Genomic DNA, 15,820 nt, shown 5'->3' with positions numbered 1-15,820 from the left:
CAGTGTTATCTATATAGAGGTCATTGTACAGGGAGGGGGAGGAGATAAGCTGTAACCTCATCTATTGTCAGTAGTGATGTAATGATGGGTCAGTGTTATCTATATAGAGGTCATTGTACAGGGAGGGGGAGGAGATAAGCTGTGACATCATCTATTGTCAGTAGTGATGTAATGATGGGTCAGTGTTATCTATACAGAGGTCATTGTATAGGGAGGGGGAGGAGATAAGCTGTGACATCATCTATTGTCAGTAGTGATGTAATGATGGGTCAGTGTTATCTATATAGAGGTCATTGTACAGGGAGGGGGAGGAGATAAGCTGTGACATCATCTATTGTCAGTAGTGATGTAATGATGGGTCAGTGTTATCTATATAAAGGACATTGTACAGGGAGGGGGGAGGAGATAAGCTGTGACATCATCTATTGTCAGTAGTGATGTAATGATGGGTCAGTGTTATCTATATAGAGGTCATTGTACAGGGAGGGGGAGGAGATAAGCTGTGACATCACCTATTGTCAGTAGTGATGTAATGATGGGTCAGTTATCTATATAGAGGACATTGTACAGGGAGGAGGAGGAGATAAGCTGTGACATCATCTATTGTCAGTAGTGATGTAATGATGGGTCAGTGTTATCTATATAGAGGTCATTGTACAGGGAGGTGAGGAGATAATCTGTGACATCATCTATTGTCAGTAGTGATGTAATGAGGGGTCAGTGTTATCTATATAGAGGTCATTGTACAGGAGGGGGAGGAGATAAGCTGTGACATCATCTATTGTCAGTAGTGATGTAATGATGGGTCAGTGTTATCTATATAGAGGTCATTGTACAGGGAGGGGGAGGAGATAAGCTGTAACCTCATCTATTGTCAGTAGTGATGTAATGATGGGTCAGTGTTATCTATATAGAGGTCATTGTACAGGGAGGGGGAGGAGATAAGCTGTGACATCATCTATTGTCAGTAGTGATGTAATGATGGGTCAGTGTTATCTATACAGAGGTCATTGTATAGGGAGGGGGAGGAGATAAGCTGTGACATCATCTATTGTCAGTAGTGATGTAATGATGGGTCAGTGTTATCTATATAGAGGTCATTGTACAGGGAGGGGGAGGAGATAAGCTGTGACATCATCTATTGTCAGTAGTGATGTAATGATGGGTCAGTGTTATCTATATAAAGGACATTGTACAGGGAGGGGGGAGGAGATAAGCTGTGACATCATCTATTGTCAGTAGTGATGTAATGATGGGTCAGTGTTATCTATATAGAGGTCATTGTACAGGGAGGGGGAGGAGATAAGCTGTGACATCACCTATTGTCAGTAGTGATGTAATGATGGGTCAGTTATCTATATAGAGGACATTGTACAGGGAGGAGGAGGAGATAAGCTGTGACATCATCTATTGTCAGTAGTGATGTAATGATGGGTCAGTGTTATCTATATAGAGGTCATTGTACAGGGAGGTGAGGAGATAAGCTGTGACATCATCTATTGTCAGTAGTGATGTAATGAGGGGTCAGTGTTATCTATATAGAGGTCATTGTACAGGAGGGGGAGGAGATAAGCTGTGACATCATCTATTGTCAGTAGTGATGTAATGATGGGTCAGTGTTATCTATATAGAGGTCATTGTACAGGGAGGGGGAGGAGATAAGCTGTGACATCATCTATTGTCAGTAGTGATGTAATGATGGGTCAGTGTTATCTATATAGAGGTCACTGTACAGGGAGGGGGAGGAGATAAGCTGTGACATCATCTATTGTCAGTAGTGATGTAATGATGGGTCAGTGTTATCTATATAAAGGACATTGTACAGGGAGGGGGGAGGAGATAAGCTGTGACATCATCTATTGTCAGTAGTGATGTAATGATGGGTCAGTGTTATCTATATAGAGGTCATTGTACAGGGAGGGGGAGGAGATAAGCTGTGACATCACCTATTGTCAGTAGTGATGTAATGATGGGTCAGTTATCTATATAGAGGACATTGTACAGGGAGGAGGAGGAGATAAGCTGTGACATCATCTATTGTCAGTAGTGATGTAATGATGGGTCAGTGTTATCTATATAGAGGTCATTGTACAGGGAGGGGAGGAGATAAGCCGTGACATCATCTATTGTCAGTAGTGATGTAATGATGGGTCAGTGTTATCTATATAGAGGTCATTGTACAGGGAGGGGGAGGAGATAAGCTGTGACATCATCTATTGTCAGTAGTGATGTAATGATGGGTCAGTGTTATCTATATAGAGGTCATTGTACAGGGAGGGGGAGGAGATAAGCTGTGACATCATCTATTGTCAGTAGTGATGTAATGATGGGTCAGTGTTATCTATATAGAGGTCATTGTACAGGGAGGGGAAGGAGATAAGCTGTGACATCATCTATTGTCAGTAGTGATGTAATGATGTGTCAGTGTTATCTATATAGAGGTCATTGTACAGGGAGGGGGAGGAGATAAGCTGTGACATCATCTATTGTCAGTAGTGATGTAATGATGGGTCAGTGTTATCTATATAGAGGTCATTGTACAGGGAGAGGGGAGGAGATAAGCTGTGACATCATCTTTTGTCAGTAGTGATGTAATGATGGGTCAGTGTTATCTATATAGAGGTCATTGTACAGGAGGGGGAGGAGATAAGCTGTGACATCATCTATTGTCAGTAGTGATGTAATGATGTGTCAGTGTTATCTATATAGAGGTCACTGTACAGGGAGGGGGAGGAGATAAGCTGTGACATCATCTATTGTCAGTAGTGATGTAATGATGGGTCAGTGTTATCTATATAGAGGTCATTGTACAGGGAGGGGGAGGAGATAAGCTGTGACATCATCTATTGTCAGTAGTGATGTAATGATGGGTCAGTGTTATCTATATAGAGGTCATTGTACAGGGAGGGGAGGAGATAAGCTGTGACATCATCTATTGTCAGTAGTGATGTAATGATGGGTCAGTGTTATCTATATAGAGGACATTGTACAGGGAGGGGAAGGAGATAAGCTGTGACATCATCTATTGTCAGTAGTGATGTAATGATGGGTCAGTGTTATCTATATAGAGGTCATTGTACAGGGAGGGGGAGGAGATAAGCTGTGACATCATCTATTGTCAGTAGTGATGTAATGATGGGTCAGTGTTATCTATATAGAGGTCATTGTACAGGGATGGGGAGGAGATAAGCTGTGATGTAAAATCCTAAACATTTTTTACATAACATGTTATAAACTCGTTAATTATATGCCCCCCCCCCCCTGTATTTTCTCAGTGTCCTGAGTCAGTGTTGCTGGTGGATGTGTTTGGACAGATGTAAATGAGATCTTATTATAGAGCAGGATGAGTGTTCTCTCCCCTCCTGCAGGTATATATATATATACACATCACTGACACTTGGGATATATTTGGAGGATTCTGTTCTGTAACGGGGGATGATGTAACACTGGTAACCACAGACGTGTGATATCTGCCGGTCTCCACATTATCTTATTCTGAAAACCCTCGGTAGGACCAGGGTCTTATTCGTTGCCCCTACAGCTGCTGTGTCTTTCCCGTTCTGGGTGAAGCAGCTACAATGTAGACACCGCACTGTAACACCCTATAAGACACAATACAAACAACATGCTAGATCTAGTGTGGACTTTACTTGTATTTTTGCTTGGGTTTGGACCTCTTGAGTCCCCTTGAGTTCATCCTGCACTACTATAAATTCTATGGGACCTTGGGGGGGGTGTCTTTCAGGTCGGCCAATCCTGGAGGACCCTGGATTATGGGACAACTAACAGGACAGCCAATCCCAGCAGTTGTAAATCACTATAGGGCAGCTGGAAGGAACATTGGATGCTGCCGACCATCGAGGGTCCTACAGATTGGACCCACCACAACCAGATTCTTAGGAGTCTCTTTAGTGGAGAAAACCCAACATGTATTTTTTTTTTCCTCAAAGAATTCCAAAAATATTCTGGGATTGGTCCTACTTGGGGTCGTAACGGTAGTTCTGGGCAGGAAACAACACTGCTTCGTTCTATATGAATGATTCATTATGAGGACCATAAAAATCCATTTGTGATTCCTTTTTTGATCCATGACAATTATGGCGCAGACCATATTCACACGACCACGGACTCTTTCTGAGCCATGAGAATCAATCTGTGTGGAGTCCATTGCAATCAAGGATCCATTTACCTTAACGTATGGACTGGGTCTGAGTTCCTAAATCTTGAAAAGGTTCTTGATTTTTGACCAATTCTTGGATATCACACAGCTGCGAAACTATGGGGGTCATTTACTAAGGGCCCGATTCGCGTATTTGCGACGTGTTACCTGAATATTTCCGATTTGCGACGATTTCCCCTGAATTGCTGCGATCAAATTGTGGTGCATCGGCGCCGGCATGCACGCGACGGAAATCGTGGGGCGTGGCCGAACGAAAACCCAATGGATTCGGAAAAAACGCCAAATTAAAAAAAATTAAAATCTGTTGCGGAGCTTGCGCTTACCTTCACTCAGCCCGGCTCGGTGAACTGCGGTGAACGATGCTTTTCATCGCAGCAGCGCCACCTGGTGGATGGCGGAGGGACTACCTTAATAAATCCCGGCCGGACCCGAATCCATCGTAGCGAACGCGCCGCTGGATTGCGAATGGACCGGGTAAGTAAATCTGCCCCTATATCTTATAAATAGAGCCTTTCCTCTATAGGAAACCTATGAGACGTGGTCAGCACATGTGTGACATCTATTTTTTGTATCATGTAGTTCAGTAGACTTGGGTGATAATAGGATGTAAAATTATTCTAGACTGTGGGATGAGATTTTGAGAATCTACGACCATTTGTGGTAAGAGAACTAGTGAGGACCTATCTTTGTGCCAATCATATCAGGGAACAGTTTCCCTCTGTGGCCCAAAGTTTGGAAGCGGTGATATTCCTAAGTATGAAGATATCCCTTCCATAAAAAGGGAAAGCCCAGGACCTTTCTCTCTTATACACCACATTTAATTAATGACTCTACATCTCCTAATGTCTAGCACAGTGGTGGCGAACCTATGGCACTGGTGCCAGGAGTGGCACCCAGGCCATTAACCCTGCACAGAGTTTCCAGACCGGACTCAAAACCTCCTCCTGCCGTCCTTGGCCACCCAGGATGTACTGTGAATAGTGCTATTTTAAAGCTACACATCTTTAGCTTCCTGGGACTACAGGAGGATCTAGGACAGTGGTGGCGATCTAGGACAGTGGTGGACAGTGGTGGCGAACCTATGGCACTGGTGCCAGAGGCGGCACTCGGAGCCCTCTCTGTGGGCACCCAGGCCATCACCCCAGCATGAAGTTCACCAGACAGGACTCAAGGAATCTTCTTACAGAATCTTCCTACAATGATAGATGAATTTGCCCTCCTCCTTACAACTGCGTTGGTGTCCTTGGGAGGCTGAACGACTGAAAGTTGTCAAAGAACAAGGAGAAATAAATTCCTGCTTAAATTGCTGTGCTGGCGCTTTGCAGTAAATAAGTGGCTTTTGGTTGAAGTTTGGGCACTTAGGCTCTAAAAGGTTCAACATCACTGATCTAGGAGGTCCAGACAAAGCTGCATTATTATTGGAGCTCCTGCTCTGGGCCCCCGCAATTCTTACTGTTCAGGGGGCACTGGAAGGATGATCATCTGAATGTCTCCTCTTTCTTTTAACTGTATTGGTGTCCTCAGCATACCATTACAATTAAAAGCCGTGACAAAACAGGTAGCAACATGTTACTGCTTAAATTGCCACGTTGGCACTTTGCATTTAAATAAGTGGGTTTGGGCACTCGGCCTCTAAAAGGTTCACCATCACTGTCCTAGCATCAAGGAGATTAAGTTCATCCATTGGTGGGTGGTCCATAAAGATTTCAGAGATAGAAGACTTATGTACATACTATTTCTAAGTTTGCTTACATGTGGAAGTAAGTAGGTCAACCCAGGTTATTTTATGAGCTTTTATCATGATCTTAGGGCCATCTTCTCACCCACTGGCTCATTAGGTTCCATTAGGTTAGGGCTCATTTTCAAGGGCTACATTGCGATTGCTTGAGTTATGATCATCGTGTTGGTCTGAATCCCCGATCTCGCTGGTCCACCAGTTTAGAAGATGATGTTCTGGCGAACCTAGTGGTAATATGATACTGAGATACTGATCTCTAAAGATATAGCAGAGGACATTCCAATTTGGTCACAAATGACCTATTAGACCTTAGTGGTCATCTGTTTTGTGTATATATGGATGGTGGCCTTAGATTCTTCTCTGGGGTCTTAAAGAACCTCAATCCAATATGACATATATGTTTTTTCCATACACATGGGCCAGAAGTCTTGCAATAAGGAACCATCTTTTTAGTTTGGCCTACAAATCTATGTTGCCTTGAGTGAGTGGATACATTTAGTAGGGATAGATATTTGGTAAGTCTTCTTTGTCTAACCTTACTCTGGGCTCAGCTATGACTGTGGTAGGGGGCTTGTTGATAATGAGCTGAGGTATGACGTCATAGATTGAGATGAAGTGCGATGAAGGTTGTAGGCCACTTAGAGGTCTTATTGTTGGGTACAGGTAGTGTTGTGGCCAGTATTTAGGGTTGTAGATGCCAATCATTGAGTAATGACACAGAGGCTGATTGATAACCTGATATTAACGTATGTATTGATGACATAATGGTAGACATAGAAAATTAGTGCCAATAAACCGCCCCGTCTATAGCAGACACACAGATCGTTTTGGTTCATCTGCGCTAGAAGTGGCCCGAAAACCACCGGCGCCTTCCCCATCACATATGGATTCTGGATAAACGCATTGACGTGAAGTTAATGTTGAAGGCAGGGTTCATGGGTTTGACTCTTGAGGACTTGCGGATGAGGTGGCCAACCCTTCCCATGACATCATCCCATTCCCCGCCCTACGCTGTCTGAAAAAGGTTGGCTTTGCCGGTCATCTCTTGACATTCACAAACAAACAAAGCAAAAGAGAGTCTCAGTCGCTTAACATTGTGCTGCGCCACTCGGGCACCCAGTGGGGTCCTCAGTCCAAATTGTGAAAGTCATCATCACCTTCTACCTCGAAGCTTCTTCCTTCAGTTCTTTGTTTTTCCTTACTTCTTCTGCATGTTTGTCCTGGGAAGGAGATCATTTTACGATTAGTCAGAGAAAAATTAACACTTGTCAGATGATCTTGACAAAATCGATGTCCTTATTTGACTTTCCGAACCTCGTGTGGTCCTAAAATAGGTAAGCTGAGTGAAGCAGAAGTGGAGGTGTTTTGGTCGCAAGACGAAAAAACTTGAGAAAAAGAACCTCTCAGTAATAAAATGTAATAGGTTGGTAAAAATGTGCAAGTTTGGCTAAAATGTAGTGTGATTAGAGCCGAGATGATATGAAATGTATCAATAGAGATCAATGAAAGTAGTAACTTGACTCATGTGGTTGGACCAGCCACTAGTTTGTTGACCTCCGTTGAATAGGTCATGATAGTTGGTCTTCAGATGTCGTCTACTTACCATCTCCACTGAAGTTTATAGATAAACTGGAGATGGTGGCACATTCTTGTGCATGACCAATCAACCAAATCTTTTGGTTAACAAACAGACTTGGAAGGGATGACCAAAATCTGTGTTACCGAGAGGTCAGTGTTTGGAGATAGACAATTCCTCTGTAGCCTATGAAGCCACCAGATGTTATGGCTCTTGGAAGACATTGACAGGAATGGAAGCGAAAAACATATTGCAACAATTTTAACTAACCTTTAACTAACCTTCTCCTGCAGACGTTCGAGCATAGCGGCTAAGTGAGCTTCCCTGTTCTCCTTGTTGACTTCCATTTTCTGCGTGAGTTTTTCCTTGGCCATTTTGATGAAGTTGTTGTTTTCTTCTATGGCTTTCTGGATGACTTCGCGCTCGTGCTCTCTTTTCTCTGCCAGATGCTTGAGGAGCTCGGCCTCCTGACACTGAGGGAAGCAAACAAGAGTCATTTTAGTCACCCTGGTTTAAGACGTCTTCAGGCTTTGTCTAGTTCTTTGCAGACTGAAGCCTAAATTACTGGTGGTAATTGGGAATATTTGCAAACTAGATATCCAGTTTTTAAGATTTCCAGTTCTTAAGATCTACCAGTCTCAGGCTTAAGTATGTTTAGAAGTTCTGAATACTGTCCAACCCTCATGGCCTTTTACCAGTGATGGCGGCATCAAGACACCTGCTAAACTTATAAGGTCCCAAGCCCAAAGCGATGAACCAAGTCTTTATCACATCACTATGGTATGACTAGGCCAGGTTGTTTGTAACTTCCTGCATGGGGCATTGTCCACCTCCATGACCAAGCCATGAGGAGAACCAAATTGGCACATTCATTAGCTACAATACAAATTAGCTCTTAGAAAATGCTATCTTTGATGCCACCAGCGATATCTAGTCATGGATGATCTACTTTTTGAAGGCATTATGATGGTTTCAGATACTGGTAGCTATCAACCTCCTGGATGTTCCTTCCAGAACACCTTGTAGGACTCCCTACATCTGCTGTAAAGCCACAAAGGAACCATTACCAACTTTAGCTGAGAATTCAGAGACCAATAATGGTCCTCAAGTAATAGGAGCTAATTCAACTCTATGGAGCTGTCCAACTCCTGGACCCTAATAAACCTAGGATGAGGTCAAAATATTTAAAGAGAACATCAATTTACCCTGCGTCTTTCTTCAGCCGCCTCAAGTCTCTTCTGAATCTCCTCCAACGATGGGTCTCGTTTCTGGGGGAGAGAAGTGTTGAACTCCGGGACTCCATCGAATGAAGGTGGCTTTAGGATTACTTCGAAGGCATGTCCTGAGGCTCTCTTATTTAACTCTATAACTTCCATGTCTGAGATAACGCACCACGTGAGGTCCACAGTATCTGCTGTAATGGGGGAGAGGTATAGGTTATGATGTTGTAACTGTTCTGCATAATAGTAACCAAATATATCAAAACAATCCTTATCTACCTATATCTATGCGGTAGTATGCAGTCAACCCAATTAGATTGTCCATGGTCCTAATAGACCGTAATGTTCTAGGAGTTCTATTCAGTCTTGACTTTCCGTGATGGGGCGTCTAAAACATCTAGTGTTCATTAAAGATGATACAACTTTTGGACCTCTCATCCATCATGGTAGGTTATTTGAGGGAGGTTCTTGGGTTCGGATGCAACATCTGCACCAACTGATATAGTTGTGCTGCTAGGACTGTTGGAGCAGTTGCCATGTTCCATCACGGTTGTTGGCCAAGGGCTGCACCTACCTCCCAATCACTGGGAGGTCCCATTAGGACCCATTTTGGGTTTGAGACCCAGTAATTTCTGAAACCCTTACTGCTTTCTTAGCCTCTACTCACCATCATACTTGTACGTTTGCTTCTTTGAGGGATCGGAGAGGAAACAGGAACAGAACAGAGACACTAGAGGAAGCTCCTTCATCTTCTCCTTGTAGGCTGCGGAGCACAAATGAAAAAGAGAAAATTTACTCTTGGATTCAAGACAAGATGGGATGTAAGTGGTTTAGTTGTTTTGGGGGATTTTCTGACTAGGATCCATATCAGGGGTCTGGTTTATGATTTGGGGACCTGGGGGTCTATCGTAAATCTTTTATCTAAGGACTAAGGGTCTGTAGTTGGACTGAGAAGTCTTGTTTGTGGGTCTTCTATCTGATTAAGGGTTCTGGCCCACAGTCTGATCTGGAATCCTAGATGCGGTCCAATTTATAGGTCTAATTTAAGGTCTGTCTTGCGTCCTGTGGTCTGTGGGATTTAAGGATTTGGTCTCGGTTCTGATTGAGGAACCAGACTCCATTAGAGTTTGGGTTCTGAAATAACTTTGGGGGTTGGTCTGGGGTCTGAATTAATTTAAAAGTCTGAATTAACTTAGAATGTCCAGTCCGCGGTGTGAATGAAATTAAGGGACTGGCCTGGGGTCTACATTAAGAGTCTGAATTAACTTTGTCTGCGGTCTGAATGAATTGCTGTGACCTTGGTTCTGAATGAATTTAGGCGATCGGTGTGGTGTCCCAATTCATTCTTGAAAAAAATTAAGCTGGTGACAGGTTTCAATAGCCTGTGCTATCTATGCTAATTGTAAAAATGCCTTTGTCAACATTCTAGATCATTTCAGTACTTGATGCAAGTTTAATTCACATTACCTGGCTCCCTACCAGCAACGTGTGGTGAGCCCCAGGGGAGGGACACCCTCCTTGCTCAGTGCACATGACAGTAAGTGGGGAGGGAGCTGCATGAGTCCTGAGGAGAGGAGACTGAGACACAAGCAACCACAGGCTGCAGCTGCCCCTCCATGGGGACTCACCACCCTCTTCTGCCAGAGCGTAAGTAATGTAATGTGAAATAAACTATTATTAAGTACTGAAATGATTCAGAATGCTGACAACGATATATTTTTTAAAATCAGCATAGCATAGGCTATAAGAACCGGTCACCAGCTAAAAATCACATTTCTGGTGACAGGTTCCCTTTCAGGTCTGTATTAATTTAGTTGTGTAGTGCGGATTCTGTTATATATAGAGGTCTGGTCTGAATAGATTTATGTTACAGGCTTGTATCTGAGGTCTTATAGTTTAGGGTCCTGATATTGCTGTAGGGCTTTGATGTGGGCTCTGGATTCATATAGGGGTCTCACCTGCCAGAGTCATGGTGCTGAGGTTCTTGATTGGCGATCTCTGAGGATAATGGAATGAGGTATATCACCTATTCATGAGGAAAGAAGATGATACAGTCGGGGACAATCCAGGAATAGCAAGACACAAGACAAATGTTCTAGAAATATCTCCTTTACTTCCTCCTCAGTAGGAGAAACATCGTCCTCAGCTCAACCCCCCAGTCTGTCATGTCCCTGCCATGCCTCCTCCAGCCGATGCCTCCAAGTCCCCGGATGTTGTGTCAGATTACAGCAATAACAAAGCCAAAAACCAGCGGCCACAAGGAATGGCCAATAGTGTTCCCATAATTTTATAGGAGAAAGATAGATCTATATATCTTTAATATCCATCTCCTAGCTATCCATCTATCTCCTATCTACCTATCTATCTATCTAATATCTATCTCCTATCTATCTATCCATCCATCCCCTATCTATCTATCCCATCTATCTATCTCCTATCCATCCATCCATCTATCTCCTATCTATCCATCTTTCTCCTATCTATCTATCTAATATCTATCTCCTATCTATCTATCTATCTATCTATCTATCTAATATCTATCTATCTACCTATCTGTCCATCCATCCCCTATCTATCTATCCATCTCCTATCTATCTATCCATCCATCTATCTCATATCTATCCATCTCCTATCTATCTATCTATCCATCTCCTATCTATCTATCTATCTATCTATCTATCTATCTATCTATCTATCTATCTATCCATCTCCTATCTATCTATCTATCTATCTATCTATCTATCCATCTCCTATCTATCTATCTATCTATCCATCCATCCATCTATCCATCTCCTATCTATCTATCTATCCATCTCCTATCTATCTATCTATCTATCTATCCATCTCCTATCTATCTATCTATCTATCTATCTATCTATCTATCTATCTATCTATCCATCTCCTATCTATCTATCTATCCATCTCCTATCTATCTATCTATCTATCTATCTATCTATCCATCTCCTATCTATCTATCTATCTATCTATCTATCTATCTATCCATCCATCCCCTATCTATCTCCTATCTATCTATCCATCTCCTATCTATCCATCCATCTCCTATCTATCCATCCATCCATCCATCTATCCATCTATCCATCCATCCATCCATCCACTATCTATCTATCCATCTCCTATCTATCTATCTATCCATCCATCCCCTATCTATCTCCTATCTATCCATCCATCCCCTATCTATCTCCTATCTATCTATCTATCTATCTATCTATCTATCTATCTATCTATCTATCTATCCATCTATCTCCTATCTATCCATCCATCCCCTATCTATTTATCTATCTCCTATCTATCTATCTATCTATCTATCTATCTATCTATCTATCTATCTATCTCTCTCTCTATCTCCTATCTATCATCTATCTATCTATCTATCTATCTCCTATCTATCTCTCTCTCTATCTCTCTCTCTATCATCTATCTATCTATCTCCTATCTCCTATCTATCTCCTATCTATCTATCTATCTATCTCCTATCTATCTCTCTCTCTATCTCTCTCTCTATCATCTATCTATCTATCTCCTATCTCCTATCTATCTATCTATCTATCTATCTATCTATCATCTATCTATCTATCTATCTCCTATCTATTTATCGCATATCTTTCTTTCTATCTCATATCTATCTACCCCCCATCTCTCGTGCCCCCCTAGTATCAGGACCTCGTTGCCTCTTGTTTATTCCTGATATTATGATCTATAACACAGCCGATTCGCGGGTCACATGGTGACAATACATGATGTGTCCTCGCGCTCTGGGCGGATGATGGGGGTTAAGCACTTGGTGGCGGATGTTTTGCCAGAGGGAAACATGTGACTCATCCGATGGAAAATAAGTGATCCGGGGTGATGTCACTGTGTTTATCAGAACCAGGACACTGTTATTACATAGAGAAGACAGGAACGTAGGGTCCATGGCAAGTCTTACAAAACTACAACTCCCAGCATCCCCTGACACCAACATCCTGGGTTTTATTGTATTTTGCAAAAGCTGAAAAGCCACAAGTTGGAATCACCTGATGTGGAGACCACAGACAGCGCCATCCTCTGTGTAGTGGCCGAACCAGGTCACTGCAGCTCCCACTCACTGCAATAGGAGCTGAGCTGCAGTTACCTTCTCTCACCACTATATAGAGTATGGCGCTATCACTGGACTCCACAGCAGGTGAACTGGTCTGTAAGAGAAGGAGAACTGGGTGTCATGTATTATATCAATCATTTTATTTTCTATACATTTCCTTTATATTTTATTTATCTTTCTATGTATATAAATAGATTTGTATTTTTTTTTATATATTCTTATACATTTATTATTTATACAGTTATAACCATTATACATGTTATTATTAGACATTGGATTAGATAAATTGCACGACAAAAATTCACAAAAAAAAAAAAAAAAATTACAGGAAAAATAATTCCTAACTATATTTTTTAAGGTTGCATTAAAATCTATTAAATTTTTTAGTTTTTTTTTTTATTTTGTCACAAAATAGGAAAAATAAAAATAATAATAATAATAATAATAATAATAATAATAATAATAATAATATAAGGTTTCAGTTTCTCCGGAAGCTGCGCAGAAGGCGAATGTGACATCACGAGGCGTCACATGACCGGTCCTGGTCACGTGATTTCTTCAAACTTACAGTCAGAGTAGGAGCGACCCGGGGATTTGTTTTGTTCCAAAAAAAAAGTTTCCCAAAAATTTTTTACATCAACAAGAATTTTTTGTAATTTTTTTTTTTTTTTTTTAGAGAGATTTCTACCGGGAGAATAATAAATATTCATGCTCTTAGGAGGTTATTTAAGGTGATAACATTTTTTTGGACACGAATATTCGGGTCTACCGTGTGTTAAGTATGTGAAGCCTCGGTGAGGTCGCCAGGGTCTGGTCTTAGGGTGTAACCCCATGACCCTGTGAGGTACGCCGTGCCTCGCACCCAGTGAGTTTCAGACCCAGCAATGACATCATATAAGACTAGTAGGACTCGGATCAGCGCTGACTGCACTGCAGAACATGTGGCTAGTGCGGGGGAGGGGCGCGGTGCCATTACATCACCGCTGTGTGTGAACACTCTCCTACATCAGTCATTACATCTTTCCTACAATATATTCCATGGAATCAGCCAAAATTACAAGATTGCAGATCACAGACAGGATAAGGTCTCCCCTGTACATTGGGTGTTCCCCCACAGCTGTATATACAGGCTACAGGATATACCGGATGCAAAGGAGATATAATGTGCCCCAAACCTCAAAAATGGAGGCACAGGCAGAGGATGCCTCACCACATGATAATATAAGGGTTCTCTCCAGTACACAAGAGGTTAAAAAATACAATAAAAAATTGTTCTCTGATCAAGTTAACCCCTTCAGACAATGAGGTAATGTCTAGCGCGGATCCCAGACATCTCAGTGTGAGGCGAGGAGAAGACACATGTGGCTCATGTCTGATCACTGAGCGAGGCAACACCCAGCTGTGCACCCTAATATATCCCCTGCCCACCCTGTGTACAGGTAGAGAGGCAGCACCCAGCTGTGCACCCTAATATATCCCCTGACACCCCACCCCAGTGTACAGGTAGAGAGGCAGCACCCAGCTGTGCACCCTAATATATCCCCTGACACCCCACCCCAGTGTACATGTAGAGAGGCAGCACCCAGCTGTGCACCCTAATATACCCCCTGCCACCCCACCCCAGTGTACAGGTAGAGAGGCAGCACCCAGCTGTGCACCCTAATATACCCCCTGCCACCCCACCCCTGTGTACAGGTAGAGAGGCAGCACCCAGCTGTGCACCCTAATATACCCCCTGCCACCCCAGTGTACAGGTAGAGAGGCAGCACCCAGCTGTGCACCCTAATATACCCCCTGCCACCCCACCCCAGTGTACAGGTAGAGAAGCAGCACCCAGCTGTGCACCCTAATATAACCCCTGCCACCCCACCCCTGTGTACAGGTAGAGAGGCAGCACCCAGTTGTGCACCCTAATATGCCCCCTGCCACCCCACCCCTGTGTACAGGTAGAGAGGCAGCACCCAGTTGTGCACCCTAATATACCCCCTGACACCCCACCCCTGTATACAGGTAGAGGGGAGGGCACATCATGGCATGGAAAAACTACATAGGAAAAAAATAATAATACTGACAATACTATGCAAACAGTACAGAAAATAGCATAAAAATGTACAAAATACACCACAAGCAGAAGGAGAACAATTTTAAAACTGCCCCTAAAATAGTAGAAAAAAATTATACTACTATGACAGCATAAAAGAGAGAAAATAACCAGAATAATAATAATAATAATAGAAAAAAAAGGAATATTTAACAGCAATACTACTACTAAATAATAAAACACTAAAAAGCATAACATTCAAACACCTTCAAATTAACTTTAAATAAAGAAAAATAAGATTTTAAATTTTTTTTAGAAATAACAAATCTCTAGTCTGGCGCCTTCCTGAGTATCACTCACCTTTGTGTGGGGCACACTGCTCCTCTCCCTTCACCTCCCTGGATTGAATCCCTTGTAGAGATGGAGGCAGCATCAGTACCAATACCCGGCTCTCCCCATGACATCATTTCTAAGCCATCTGATTGGCTGCGCAGGCGAGGCGTCTGATTGGACGGCATCATCCTGTGGATTCTCATTCTGCCCAACACAACTGCTCAGACAGAGGGAAAAGGATGATGTCACATAGAAACCCTTCTCCTCCATCACAGCAAAAAAATAAAAAAGCTTCACCTGTGAGATACTGTCTGTACCGGGCAGAGGAAGAAAACCCAATTACTCATCAGGTTGTATCACATCATCATCTGTACATTACCACATACTGCAGGGAAGTGACATCATTGTATTGTATGATTTATTATCAATGTATCATTAATATTATGAATAGTAATAAAACACAAACAAAAATAACAGATTACATCATCTACAGCAACATAGTATCACTGTATATAGGAGACACCCAGGTTATACCGGCTATACATATATCCTTATATATAGGAGACACCCAGGTTATACCGGCTGTACATGTATCATTATATACAGGAGATCCCCAGGTTATACCGGCTGTAC

The 15,820-nt window shown here is 42.4% G+C and overlaps 1 protein-coding gene across 2 annotated transcripts; it reads right to left on the bottom strand.

The window, feature by feature from the left end:
* Positions 1-6,649: 6,649 nt before the first annotated feature.
* On the bottom strand, positions 6,650-15,318 carry STMN4 (stathmin 4). Of its 2 annotated transcripts, none has more exons than XM_072143866.1 (6): positions 15,215-15,318; positions 10,673-10,740; positions 9,382-9,477; positions 8,700-8,908; positions 7,765-7,967; positions 6,650-7,138 (listed from the first exon to the last, which is right to left on the bottom strand). In XM_072143866.1, exons 2-5 carry the CDS (start codon positions 10,683-10,685, stop codon positions 7,767-7,769), a joined length of 519 nt encoding a protein of 172 aa, XP_071999967.1. In that variant the 5' UTR covers positions 10,686-10,740; positions 15,215-15,318; the 3' UTR covers positions 6,650-7,138; positions 7,765-7,766. The 2 variants fall into 2 exon arrangements, with proteins under 2 accessions (XP_071999967.1, XP_071999966.1); XM_072143865.1 differs by having other exon boundaries at positions 7,776-7,967; positions 15,215-15,317.
* Positions 15,319-15,820: the final 502 nt, after the last annotated feature.

This window comes from Engystomops pustulosus, chromosome 3, assembly GCF_040894005.1.
Source record: "Engystomops pustulosus chromosome 3, aEngPut4.maternal, whole genome shotgun sequence".
NCBI classification, from domain to species: Eukaryota; Metazoa; Chordata; class Amphibia; order Anura; family Leptodactylidae; genus Engystomops; species Engystomops pustulosus.
Note: the sequence above shows the minus strand (reverse complement) of the source record. Positions and strands in the feature narration are given on the sequence as shown.

What these genes read in the sequence shown, in the direction of transcription:
- STMN4 (XM_072143865.1), bottom strand. An exon ending in GCAAACGTACAAGTATGATG is followed by an intron (nt 8,909 to 9,381) that starts GTGAGTAGAGGC and finishes CCCCCATTACAG; the next exon opens with CAGATACTGTGGACCTCACG. An exon ending in CGGCTGAAGAAAGACGCAGG is followed by an intron (nt 7,968 to 8,699) that starts GTAAATTGATGT and finishes TGCTTCCCTCAG; the next exon opens with TGTCAGGAGGCCGAGCTCCT.